The 12,659-nt window shown below is 43.7% G+C and overlaps 1 protein-coding gene across 1 annotated transcript in view; it reads right to left on the bottom strand.

Annotated features, from left to right (window-relative positions):
- Positions 1 to 11,665: 11,665 nt before the first annotated feature.
- Positions 11,666 to 12,659, bottom strand: part of LOC124554120 (sugar transporter SWEET1-like) — a 101,002-nt gene continuing 100,008 nt past the window's right edge. Inside the window, exon 2 of the mRNA XM_047128184.1 lies at positions 11,666 to 12,481. Coding sequence (XP_046984140.1) covers positions 11,779 to 12,441 — 663 coding nt within the window. The 5' untranslated portion in view covers positions 12,442 to 12,481 and the 3' untranslated portion in view covers positions 11,666 to 11,778. The remainder of the gene's footprint in view (positions 12,482 to 12,659) is intronic.

Below are 12,659 nucleotides of genomic sequence, written 5' to 3' on the forward strand. Positions count from 1 at the left end.
ACTGATCGCAAGTGCTCTCATTAGAAGTCGGGTTTTGGGTCTGATTAAGAGTAGCTGGTTCTTAGATTCTCAAAGGTTAAGTGAAGAATAATATTACACTTGAATGACGCAGCATAGAAACCCACTATCTTTACACTATATTACGGAATCAGGTGACACCGTGGCCGTGTAGTTGTGTGTTGACCACAACAAATAGGTAAACACAAACATTTCTCATGCTCCGGTATCAACGAGGGAAAGAAGAGACGACACCGACGACGTACACGTATACATATACAAACGCTATACGTGGCGCCTTACAATACAACAACACAAAGGACGTCACGCTGTAACAGAAGCAGCACTCTCCATGCACAATGACTGCAAATTTGTACGTCAGTCTGTTAATTCGACCTGTTGTGCTGCCATTCACAACCTGCATTCCAGGGAGCATTTTCCAGTAGGATAACGCTCGCCCAGATACCGCTGTTGAAACCCAACATGCTCCACAGAGTGTCGACATGTTGCCTGCTCGATAACCAGATCTGTCTCCAATCGAGCACATACGGGACATTATTGGATGAAAACTCCAGCATCATCCACACACAGCATTAACGGTCCCTGTATCGACCGACCAAGTGCAGCAGTAATGGAACTCCAGCCAACAAACTAATATCTGGCTACCTGCACAAAATACTGCATGCACATTTGCATGCTTGCATTCAACAGTCAGGTGGTTACACCGGCTGTTAGCATACTAAAACTTCACATTGTAATGGCTTACATTAGCCTGTGATTTTGCAATGTTACTCACCCTACACACATTACCTAGACAAATGTATTCTCGAAATTTAATTACTCTACATTAATTATTTTTTAATGTTGCAGAGTATTACAAGAAATTGTATATTTTTGAGAAGCTTCAGACACTTGCAAATATTTTCTTGAATTATGAGTGTTTTACATAATAAATCAGTGTTTGTGATTTACAGTTACCGTAAATAGGTGACATATCATGTCACATTAGTATATATTATGCGCATTTATCATAAATTAATGCTACTACGGAATTCTCTCAGTGCCATAACCCGAAAAATATTTCAGAGAAACAGTAAAACTTGTACCAAGTTTGCTGTTGTCGTAATTGATATCTGATTTTTGACTGTAAATCACTTTAGCTCCAAAAGGCTACTGGTAAGATTTGTAACATATCAGACTCACAAATTGAAAGAGAGTCAGGAAGCTTAGTATAAAGTAAATGGTTTACTATTCTATAAAATACTGTTGGTTGCTGTTTGTACATCGCTGAAAGTCACTCTCATTGCTGTCAAGCCATTAGAAGCCGCTGTGAATGGGTTGCATTGGGAGGGCTACCGAGAGTTGTGTACCAGAGGTACCAAAGGTACCTCAAGTAGTAACCTCTACTGCAGATACAGTCTCTCCTGTAGGAAATACAAGGCCCACCTTTACTCATCCATTTGACTGTGAGTGACGTGTCAATGCCGGGTCTGCGAGTCCTGTACAGGGGAGTCAGAGATCGGTGAGGATTTGGATGTAGAACCCACTGGATCCTGAACTGAGACAGTGAGACCTGCTTCATTTGTTGGGAGACCCACTGTGTCGTGTGTCAAGAAGCAGCAAATGCAAAGCGTCAGCATTACAAACATGTGGCGAATAATCGTTCCTTTTGGGGAAATGGTAGCAAGGGATGAATAGGAACACCTGGAGACCTCATTCACCATGTTGAAGAGGTTATACCAGCAGCCATTGAGGGAACAGGGTGCAACCAATTCCAGATAGTGAGGTTGAGAATGCCAGTCTTGACAGAATGAAGGCTTTCGCGAGTGGATGGCATTGCCGCTGGTAAGCCTTTTGGGGTATAAGGTTGTGGTCCATGAAACTCTTCTGTTCCTAACGTTTCGTCCAGAACTGCACTGGACATCTTCAGAGGTGTTGCGCCTCCATTGCATCGTGCTAACTTATGGGTTGCACGTCTGAGAGCGACATCTGTACTGTAGAAAAAGGGGTATGGTCAGATATACACATGATAAGTAGAGATGATCGTTCTCAAAGATAGAATTTAACTATCGATTATTGTCTCGTCAAAGATAAAAAACTGTCTAGCGATTCTGCAGAGCTACTGTCCATATGTCGCTAAGTTTCTTGGTCTCCACTTTCGTATTAAAATTATCACTATATTTATACATTTCAATGGCTTCTAAACACAGCCATGGATAATAGTTTGTCGTCATAGGTAAATTTTTTTTAGGCAACTTCTCTCCATAACTTCCTGGCTGAAGACAATGCTCTGGTACAGCCACTTTGTTTATTTTCCTTGTAGCAGAGCATGCTCTTCAGCCAGGAAGTTACGAAGTGAAGCTTCCTGAACCAAAAATTTTATATAAGGTGATGAACTATTATCTACAGCTATGTAGAGAAGTCATTGAGATTTATAAACATAGGAATAATTATGAATAGGAAAGAAGAGACCACGAAATTTAGCGACATATGGGCAGTACCTCTGAAGAACCGCTAAACAGTTTTTTATCTTTGACAAGACGACTACCAATACTTAAATTTTATCTTTGGCATGGATCATCTCTACTTATCACTTGTAACTCCGGCCCCACTCCTTTTTCTACAGTACCCATGTCGCTCTCAGAGGTCCAGTCCGTCAGTCGGCAAAACTCAACAGAGGAGCAATGCCTCTGAAGATGTCCAGAGCAGTTCTGAATGACATGTTAGGAACAGAAGAGTTTCGTGGGCCACGACCTTATATCCTGAAAGGTTTACCAGCAGCAATACCTGCCTTGCTCACAGAATATGAATGAACCTCACAATCTGCAGCACTGGAGAGATCATGGAGCCTGGTCCCGAGTCAAGTGGAACACCTGAACCAGAGAATCCGATGGTTCTGTGATGAGCTAGGTTGTGACATGCACCATAGGGATGAGAGTGATAGGATCTTCCTAAATGGGTCAGGTATCCACTATACATCAAAGGCTACTACTCAGTGTGGGGGTACACACAAGCTCTTTTTTTTACATTAGGTGTTCTCCATCCAGTCCAGATAACGATAGCTCTAGGAAACCCAGTGTAAGCTCGGAGGAAATGCCTCCTGCAGGTAAGAGTATTAAAATCTCGGTGGTTAATCGCCAAAGCATTCGCAACAAAGTGACAGAATTTGAAGCACTCCTAAAAATCACATAATCTCACAGCACAGGAAGCTGGTTAAAACCTGAAGTTGACAATAGTGAGATCTGTGGGGAAAATTTAAGAGTATACCGAAAGGATAGTGAAATGGGAAATGGGTGGTGTATTTGTCATAGAAGACAATAAACTCAAACCCACCAATGTAGAAATTGAGATCGGATGTGAGATTGCTTGGGCAAGACTAAGTATCTGGGGTCGATAGAAAATTGTGGTAGGGTCTTCTATCGACTACCAGACTAACATCCTGACGTAACGGAAAACCTTAGAAAATACTTAGTTTGCCGGTACATAGTAAAAGACGTACATTGACTATTGTACCTCTTTCATTAAACGTGGAACTCTTTTTTAGCTTAAGTAGGTAATACATTGTTTTTCGTTTGCTTCTGTTTCAGCTGAGTAATACCGGTGCCCAGTTGAAGTGGCTGTGTGACCTGGATTTCATTTAATTTTTAAGTGCCCATTATGGTCTGCAGTCTCCACTGTGTGCCTGTTCGCTGCCTTGCATGAAGATGCATGATAGCGGTTTAGCTGGGTATCGGGGCGAACTTCTGCCTTGCTGGTGGTGGCCAGGGAGAGCGAGTTGGCTTTCTAGGGACACTGCGAGGATGGACATACTAAAAGACGGTCTGGACGAACACCAGCACATTCATGTGTAACATACGTGACTCGTGAGGCATCTGCGGTTGGAGAAACCAACTTCCTCGCCAAATTGTTAGGCGAGACGTTTCGTTAGCCTTTCATACTTCTCGAGAGGAGCTTCTAGATGGTTCTGGTAACTTTCTCTTTTCTGAAGGGCGCCAAAGCAGTGATTTTCTACTTTTCTTTGGCTCTCATTGGGCTAGTGCGCTAGGGTGACAGTGGATTGGTCAGTGAGGACTGCGAGAAACGCAGGTGAGAAGCAGTATTTTTCTCTGCCTGGAGAGCAGATAGCAGCAGGGTTTCACAGAGCACAGGCAGACAACCGTGGGGAGCGGCAGAGTCCAGATGAGTAAGGCTTGCGGAGAGTAATTCTGATGTGAGAGAGTTCAGTCAAATAGCAGTGAGAGGTCAAAGAGAACAATTTTGCTGTTCAAAGTATCAGATGTACTGTATACTGGGCATTAGACAAACGAGATCTATGCTGGACGAAGAACGCTAGTGAATGACTTCAGTGATTGCAGTCACGTGGAGCTGCTGTAATCTGGAAGCTGAGATGGTGAAAGAGCATGTAACTGTAAGTGACGCTAACGGCGGGGTTCAGTCACCGTGTAATTTGTTAGCATCAGTGCTTGTGGGAACAGAGATCATTCTCTACTGTTCATTTTTGTTTTGCATATGCACACATACATAGTCAACTTAGAGACGTGCTTACAGTTTGCGTCAGCTCTGTTACAAATGCAAGGTCCCACACGGGTTCATCCTGTTGCTGTGTAACATTACATGAGTATGTCCAATATAGTCGGATCTACTTTGCGTCACGTGAGTGTAGGGGAGTCGAAACAAGTAGTGACCCATGACGTCATATCAACTTAAGAGTTTTTATACATGTGATTCATTTCTAAATTTCATTGATTATTTACAGCGTAAAGAATTTAATTATGTACAACATTTAATAGGTAATGACTTTTAATGAGATAGGTATAAATATGTATTGAAATAGCAAATAACCTTGTTGCATTACGCATGATAAGAACAAAAACTTCCGTGTTGCTCGAGTCCGCGATCAAGTAGTCGTCGAGTGCGGATCTGCTGCAACTTTCATGAATGGCTACAGAATTGTTAATTTACAGCCCGGAGCTGATTTAAAGATTATTCTAGGGAACCATGGCCCGACTTAGGTGCAAAAACAAATCGTCCGCGAATTCTCAAATATGGGCGCAGAGTTTAAGATACGCAGTTGGATATCGGGCGTTATCGTCGCGTGTGTGCTTCAGTAAGATTAACCGCAATTTACGGACATCACCGTGATAATAACTATCACAGACTCATATGAGCGGCATAGTAATCGTCTTCAAGCTTAAAGCAAGGGAGAAGCGATTAACTGTCGGGATACGACAAATATTAATCGTTGCATAGTCAGCTTGTTGATAGGTTGCTTAGCAGCTCATAAACGGACAGCGATTGAATTATTGAAACGATCTTTTAAGTATTAATGACCACTACACACACATCAGAAACTACTTACTCTAACTGTAAGTCACTTCTGGATGAGTTTTTTTTATTTCAGCTAATTGGTATTAGTAAACTTCTTTAGAGATTCAAACTTCATCAGTGGTGTCGCGCTCATTCAGTTTAGTAGAACGATAGACAGTACTAGCTACGCTACTATTTATAGTTTTAAAAGAAAAGAGAGCACATACCTGTTTTTCTTTTGAGAAACGTTCGTACTTTGGTCTTCAGTGTTCTCAGACCAGAGGCGCGAGTGACAATCCCTCACAGCACTACGATATCGTGAACCCTCACACACGTGTGGCCCCCTTCTCACTACATCTCTGCATAGAAGAAGGAAGAAAGAAGAGGAAAGATTAGCGAAAGAAACGGAGCAAAGAGAGAAGGGGAGGTCACAACTGTTCATCGAAGCTTTAATTAACGGCACTGTAGCTCAGCTAGCCAATGCTGACCTGCGCTTGTTTGATCGAACTTTCCGCGAATCCGTCATTACATTCAGCCAAGTCCCCTAACTTACTTAAAATATCATGTCTAGTGCTTGCATGACTAACATTCCTTCCAGCATTAGAATTCCGTCCGTTACTGCACAGAGTCTCCTCATCATTTTGTCCATCAATTTTCTTCCTGTTAACGAATTCGTACGTGACAATAGTGCGTAGTTATCCACCACGCTTCTATATTAAAATTTAATGTCCATTTCCCAAGACGAAGTTGTCATAAGTACACTCCTGGAAATTGAAATAAGAACACCGTGAATTCATTGTCCCAGGAAGGGGAAACTTTATTGACACATTCCTGGGGTCAGATACATCACATGATCACACTGACAGAACCACAGGTACATAGACACAGGCAACAGATCATGCACAATGTCGGCACTAGTACAGTGTATATCCACCTTTCGCGGCAATGCAGGCTGCTATTCTCCCATGGAGACGATCGTAGAGATGCTGGATGTAGTCCTGTGGAACGGCTTGCCATGCCATTTCCACCTGGCGTCTCAGTTGGACCAGCGTTCGTGCTGGACGTGCAGACCGCGTGAGACGACGCTTCATCCAGTCCCAAACATGCTCAATGGGGGACAGATCCGGAGATCTTGCTGGCCAGGGTAGTTGACTTACACCTTCTAGAGCACGTTGGGTGGCACGGGATACATGCGGACGTGCATTGTCCTGTTGGAACAGCAAGTTCCCTTGCCGGTCTAGGAATGGTAGAACGATGGGTTCGATGACGGTTTGGATGTACTGTGCACTATTCAGTGTCCCCTCGACGATCACCAGTGGTGTACGGCCAGTGTAGGAGATCGCTCCCCACACCATGATGCCGGGTGTTGGCCCTGTGTGCCTCGGTCGTGTGCAGTCCTGATTGTGGCGCTCACCTGCACGGCGCCAAACACGCATACGACCATCATTGGCACCAAGGCAGAAGCGACTCTCATCGCTGAAGACGACACGTCTCCATTCGTCCCTCCATTCACGCCTGTCGCGACACCACTGGAGGCGGGCTGCACGATGTTGGGGCGTGAGCGGAAGACGGCCTAACGGTGTGCGGGACCGTAGCCCAGCTTCATGGAGACGGTTGCGAATGGTCCTCGCCGATACCCCAGGAGCAACAGTGTCCCTAATTTGCTGGGAAGTGGCGGTGCGGTCCCCTACGGCACTGCGTAGGATCCTACGGTCTTGGCGTGCATCCGTGCGTCGCTGCGGTCCGGTCCCAGGTCGACGGGCACGTGCACCTTCCGCCGACCACTGGCGACAACATCGATGTACTGTGGAGACCTCACGCCCCACGTGTTGAGCAATTCGGCGGTACGTCCACCCGGCCTCCCGCATGTCCACTATACGCCCTCGCTCAAAGTCCGTCAACTGCACATACGGTTCACGTCCACGCTGTCGCGGCATGCTACCAGTGTTAAAGACTGCGATGGAGCTCCGTATGCCACGGCAAACTGGCTGACACTGACGGCGGCGGTGCACAAATGCTGCGCAGCTAGCGCCATTCGACGGCCAACACCGCGGTTCCTGGTGTGTCCGCTGTGCCGTGCGTGTGATCATTGCTTGTACAGCCCTCTCGCAGTGTCCGGAGCAAGTATGGTGGGTCTGACACACCGGTGTCAATGTGTTCTTTTTTCCATTTCCAGGAGTGTATGTACCCACTATAAAGGTTCATGATGGGAGAGAGCATCTAGGTTTTACAGTAACTGTAATGGAACTTCTAAGGAAATAGAGACGGCTGCATACTAGTAACGCGGTTAAAACGAAACATAGAACTATGGATAGAGAGATGCTAAATGAAATGCGTTTGTCAGTCAAGAAAGTACTGTGTAAAGTCTTCAGCGGCTACTGAAGCAGAATTTTGTCAGATGATCTTTCAGAAAACCCAAAGAAATTCTGGTCACATGTAAAGGCTGCTAGTGACACCAAAATTAGTGTCCTGCAACTCCTGGGTGAGATAGGAACCTAGGTTGAGAGCAGCAGAGCAAAAGCAGAAACCACTTCTGCTATCCTTCTGCTGCCCTTCTTCCAACTAATGGGCACTTTTTACAGAGATTTGTATTGTTGTGCATACCATAGTGAAATGTGTAGAGAGATGGCTATCAATCTGAAACTCATATGCCACATATAATGGAATTTTTGCTATATACTATTCATATTCGAATTACTAAATCATAAGATTCGTAACTCCCTATCATTTCCTTTAAGAATTGGATTGCAGCAGTATGTTCAATGTCGAATAACAAATAATCGTAACAAATGCTGTAATGAATGCTCCTTAAAAACAATAAACCTTTGTTTTCAGGTTTTCTCCTTGGAATGATCTACTTGTTTTCTTTTGGTTTAGTTGTCTACAATAAATCCAGTCCAAGCAATTAAAATGTTAGCGATTATCAGATACAGTTTGTTCAATTACCCTCATTTCACAATAGGCAGTACATAGATTTATTTCTCGATGGTGATGATGTTGATGATGATGACTGGCTATCTCAGATACTCGATACAGTAGGTATTAGAACTCTCACTGAATTGCTGTGGCTAAAGTCTTCAAACCATATGCCATAAAAAGTTTGATAACAGTAAACTCTCTACTTCCAAATCCACTTTCAGAGGGCATGCTCACACATATTCACTGTCTTCCAACTGAAATCTAAACCTAATAACATTTACTCTGTCTGAATGTCTGAATATCCACAGTTACTTTAGATAATGCGTGAAGAGAAAGTTTAAGCCTTGTCATGATATTTTTGACTGATACCTACATAAAAAGATGTGAATGAGCTAGGTACTGCCACTATGAAATAAAATTTTCGTTCTAAAATGTTAGGCAAAAAGTTAGAGACTGACAGAACCTGGAAAAAAGTCATACGACTTATCATCACCTAGAATACAGGATAGACTGTTGCGAAACTGGTGCCAGCCATCTTTTCACAATACAAAATCCATTAGGTCACAATCCACTTCTTAGACTGAAGAATTTGTTGTGGATGTGATACCAGTTTGATGGGTTGCGCTTGAGAAACGCCCTGCCCGTTCCTCAATGCTGCCTCAAAGGCTTAATGCAGATATCTGATTCTACAGTGTCCAGTTATCGGTGCTGAGCATCAATCTTCGTGAGTTCTTGCTGATGAGCTTTCACCTCATTCAGGCAAAAGGCTCCTCAAAATATGCACTTTGCCACGAACTGGCGGTGGCAGTACAGTATTATGTTGTGAGGTACACTTACCTGTGCTTCCATGGACCAATGGTAGTAATCAAAGGGATCATGACGACTGTGGACTACGAGAACGTTATTTTGGATTATCTGCATCTCTTCATCACAGGTGTGGCATTTTCCAGGAGGATAATGTTCTGTGTCACAATGCCAGAATCATGTTAGAAGGATTTTAAGGGACCTGTTGGTGTCTTGGCCATCAAATTTGCCTCTTCTGAACTCATTGCAACCCATCTAAGACACAATTAGGAATGAACTACACACCCACAAGTAATATATATATATATATATATATATATATATATATATATATATATATATATATATATATATATGTATTGATCGTGACTGGGCCAAATATCTCACGAAATAAGCGTCAAACGAAAAAACTACAAAGAATGAAACTGGTCTAGCTTGAAGGGGGAAATCAGATGGCGCTATGGTTGGTCCGCTAGATGGCGCTGCCATAGGTCAAACGGATATCAACTGCGTTTTTTTAAATAGGAACCCCCATTTTTTATTACATATTCGTGTAGTACGTAAAGAAATATGAATGTTTTAGTTGGACCACTTTTTTCGCTTTGTGATAGATGGCCCTGTAATAGTCACAAACATATGGCTCACAATTTTAGACGAACAGTTGGTAACAGGTAGGTTTTTAAAATTAAAATACAGAACGTAGGTACGTTTGAACATTTAATTTCGGTTGTTCCAATGTGATACATGTACCTTTGTGAACTTATCATTTCTGAGAACGCATGCTATTACAGCGTGATTACCTGTAAATACCACATTAATACAATAAATAAATGCTCAAAATGACGTCTGTCAAGCTCAATGCATTTAGCAATACGTGTAACGACATTCCTCTCAACAGCGAATAGTTCGCCTTCCGTAATGTTCGCACATGCATTGACAATGCTCTGACGCATATTGTCAGGCGTTGTCGGTGGATCACAATAGCAAATATCCTTCAACTTTCCCCACAGAAAGAAATCTGGGGACGTCAGATCCAGTGAATGTACGGGCCACGGTATGGTGCTTCGACGACCAATCCACTTGTCGTGAAATTTGCTATTCAATACCGCTTCAACCGCACGCGAGCTATGTCCGTACATCCATCATGTTGGAAGTACATCGCCATTCTGTCATGCAGTGAAACATCTTGTAGTAACATTGGTAGAACATTACGTAGGAAATCAGCATACATTGCATCATTTAGATTGCCATCGATAAAATGGGGGCCAATTATCCTTCCTCCCATAATGCCGCACCGTACATTAACCCGCCAAGTTCGCTGATGTTCCACTTGTTTCAGCCATCGTGGATTTTCCGTTGCCCAATAGTGCATATTATGCCGGTTTACGTTACCGCTGTTGGTGAATGACGCTTCGTCGCTAAATAGAACGTATGCAAAAAATCTGCTATCGTCCCGTAATTTCTCTTGTGCCCAGTGGCAGAACTGTACAAGACATTCAAAGTCGTCGCCATGCAATTCCTGGTGCATAGAAATATGGTACAGATGCAATCGATATTGATGTAGCATTCTCAACACCGACGTTTTTCAGATTCCCGATTCTCGCGCAATTTGTCTGCGACTGACGTGCGGATTAGCTGCGACAGGAGCTAAAACACCTACTTGGGCATCATCATTTGTTGCAAGTCGCGGTTGACGTTTCACATGTGGCTGAACACTTCCTGTTTCCTTAAATAACTTAACTATCCGGCGAACGGTCCGGACACTTGGATGATGTCCAGGATACCGAAAAGGAAACATAGCACACGCTCGTTGGGCATTTTGATCACAATAGCCATACATCAACACGACATCGACCTTTTCCGCACTTGGTAAACGGTCCTTTTTAACACGGGTAATGTACCACAAAGCAAATACCGTCCGCACTGACGGAATGTTACGTGATACCACGTAGTTATACGTTTGTGACTATTACAGCGCCATCTATCACAAAGCGAAAAATGTGGTCCAACTAAAACATTCATATTTCTATACGTACTACACGAATATGTAACAAAGAATGGGGGTTCCTATTTAAAAGAACGCATTTGATATCCGTTTGACCTATGGCAGCGCCATCTAGCGGACCAATCATAGCGCCATCTGGTTTCCCCCTTCAAGCTAGACAAGTTTCGTTCTTTGTAGTTTTTTCGTTTGATGCCTATTTCGTGAGATATTTGGCCTGGTCACTATCAATGGACCATCCTATATATATATATATATATGTGAATACGTAATCATTTATATACTAACAACTGAAGTAGTGTACTTTGAGATTGACACAGCATTGAATAAAGCTACTTAGTCACTGAGTGGATCACTACATCATTGTGAACGTGACTGAGAAGGTTACTTAACTAGTAGTTGAATAGCACTAGAGTTGCTTTATTCTGCCAGTAATGCTGTCGATTAAAGTAGATAACCTAAATCTTTTAGACTCTGTGTACAACCTCTCTTTCTTCGTATGCATCTCCAACTCTGGTAACCCTTGAGAAATCATTAGAAATTATCATCAAGAGTCATTTAAAATACTCATGCGCTGTACTCTGCTGAGACCCAACATCTGTCAAGATTAGCAATGAAGCTGTGACGAAAAAAATATTTCCAGATCAACATTTTATTAGCAAACAATTTGTATAAAAAAGTAGGAAGACAGAATACTACAGTTGTATCATCAAACACAAAGTTGTCAGACAGTCAGTTGAGCACAGTTATCAAAGATAGTCAACGCCCTTGCTCTCCTCAGGTGGCAGAGTCCTCGGGTAAATGATAACCAGACCCAACTGGGCCACTGATAAGACCAAAACAATCACATTCTGGAAAATCAGAAAAGCACTTCCAATCATCACCCCGTAAAGCAGCCACAGTAGGGTTACAACAGTACCCGACAGGACCATCGGCAGTGGTATGCTGATGCTGTTCTTGGTTCTGATGATCTCTCGCAGTGAAAAGAGTGGTGAAGCGACTAGGAAGAAGAACAGGACAGTGAGGATGGCACCGAACCGGAACTCGACCACTGCGGGGTCCTCGAGGCGGGCGTAGGTGAGCAGCCCCGCAGCCAGGACGGTGGCTTTGGTCAGTGTTCGGTAGAACAGGGGCCGGTCGTCGCAGTAGTACCAGTAGCAAGCCAGGTAGCCCAGGTTGAGTAGCATGATGGCGCGGTTGGCGCGCAGCATTGCCGCGTCCTTCATGATGCGGGCGAACTCCACCATGACGACGCCCAGCGTGCCACCCATGACGAACATGGTCGGGGGCATGCCACGTGTGGTGCCCTGGCGAGCGAAGTTGCGGCACATGATGATGCCAGAGAGCATCTGAGCGATGGCAGCATAGCTTGCCACGGTGCCCACCAGGTCTTTATAGTCCGAGAGTGGCATTCCGTGCTCTCTGTTCCAAACTCTGGTCTTCACTGCTCAACTGTGGAAGGAGACATGTAGTTAGTTACAGTATTCTCTCAACACTATAGTCTGGTACCTAGTATTCTACAGTTAACCACATGAAAATTACGTTTCTATAAGGGAATTAAATGTTCAGACAGCTTATTGGGATGCAGCTTAGTGGCATCTTCAAAATGCAATGAGAGGGTTCTGGGCAA

Source organism: Schistocerca americana, chromosome 11 (assembly GCF_021461395.2).
Source record: "Schistocerca americana isolate TAMUIC-IGC-003095 chromosome 11, iqSchAmer2.1, whole genome shotgun sequence".
In the NCBI taxonomy this organism is placed as follows: Eukaryota; Metazoa; Arthropoda; class Insecta; order Orthoptera; family Acrididae; genus Schistocerca; species Schistocerca americana.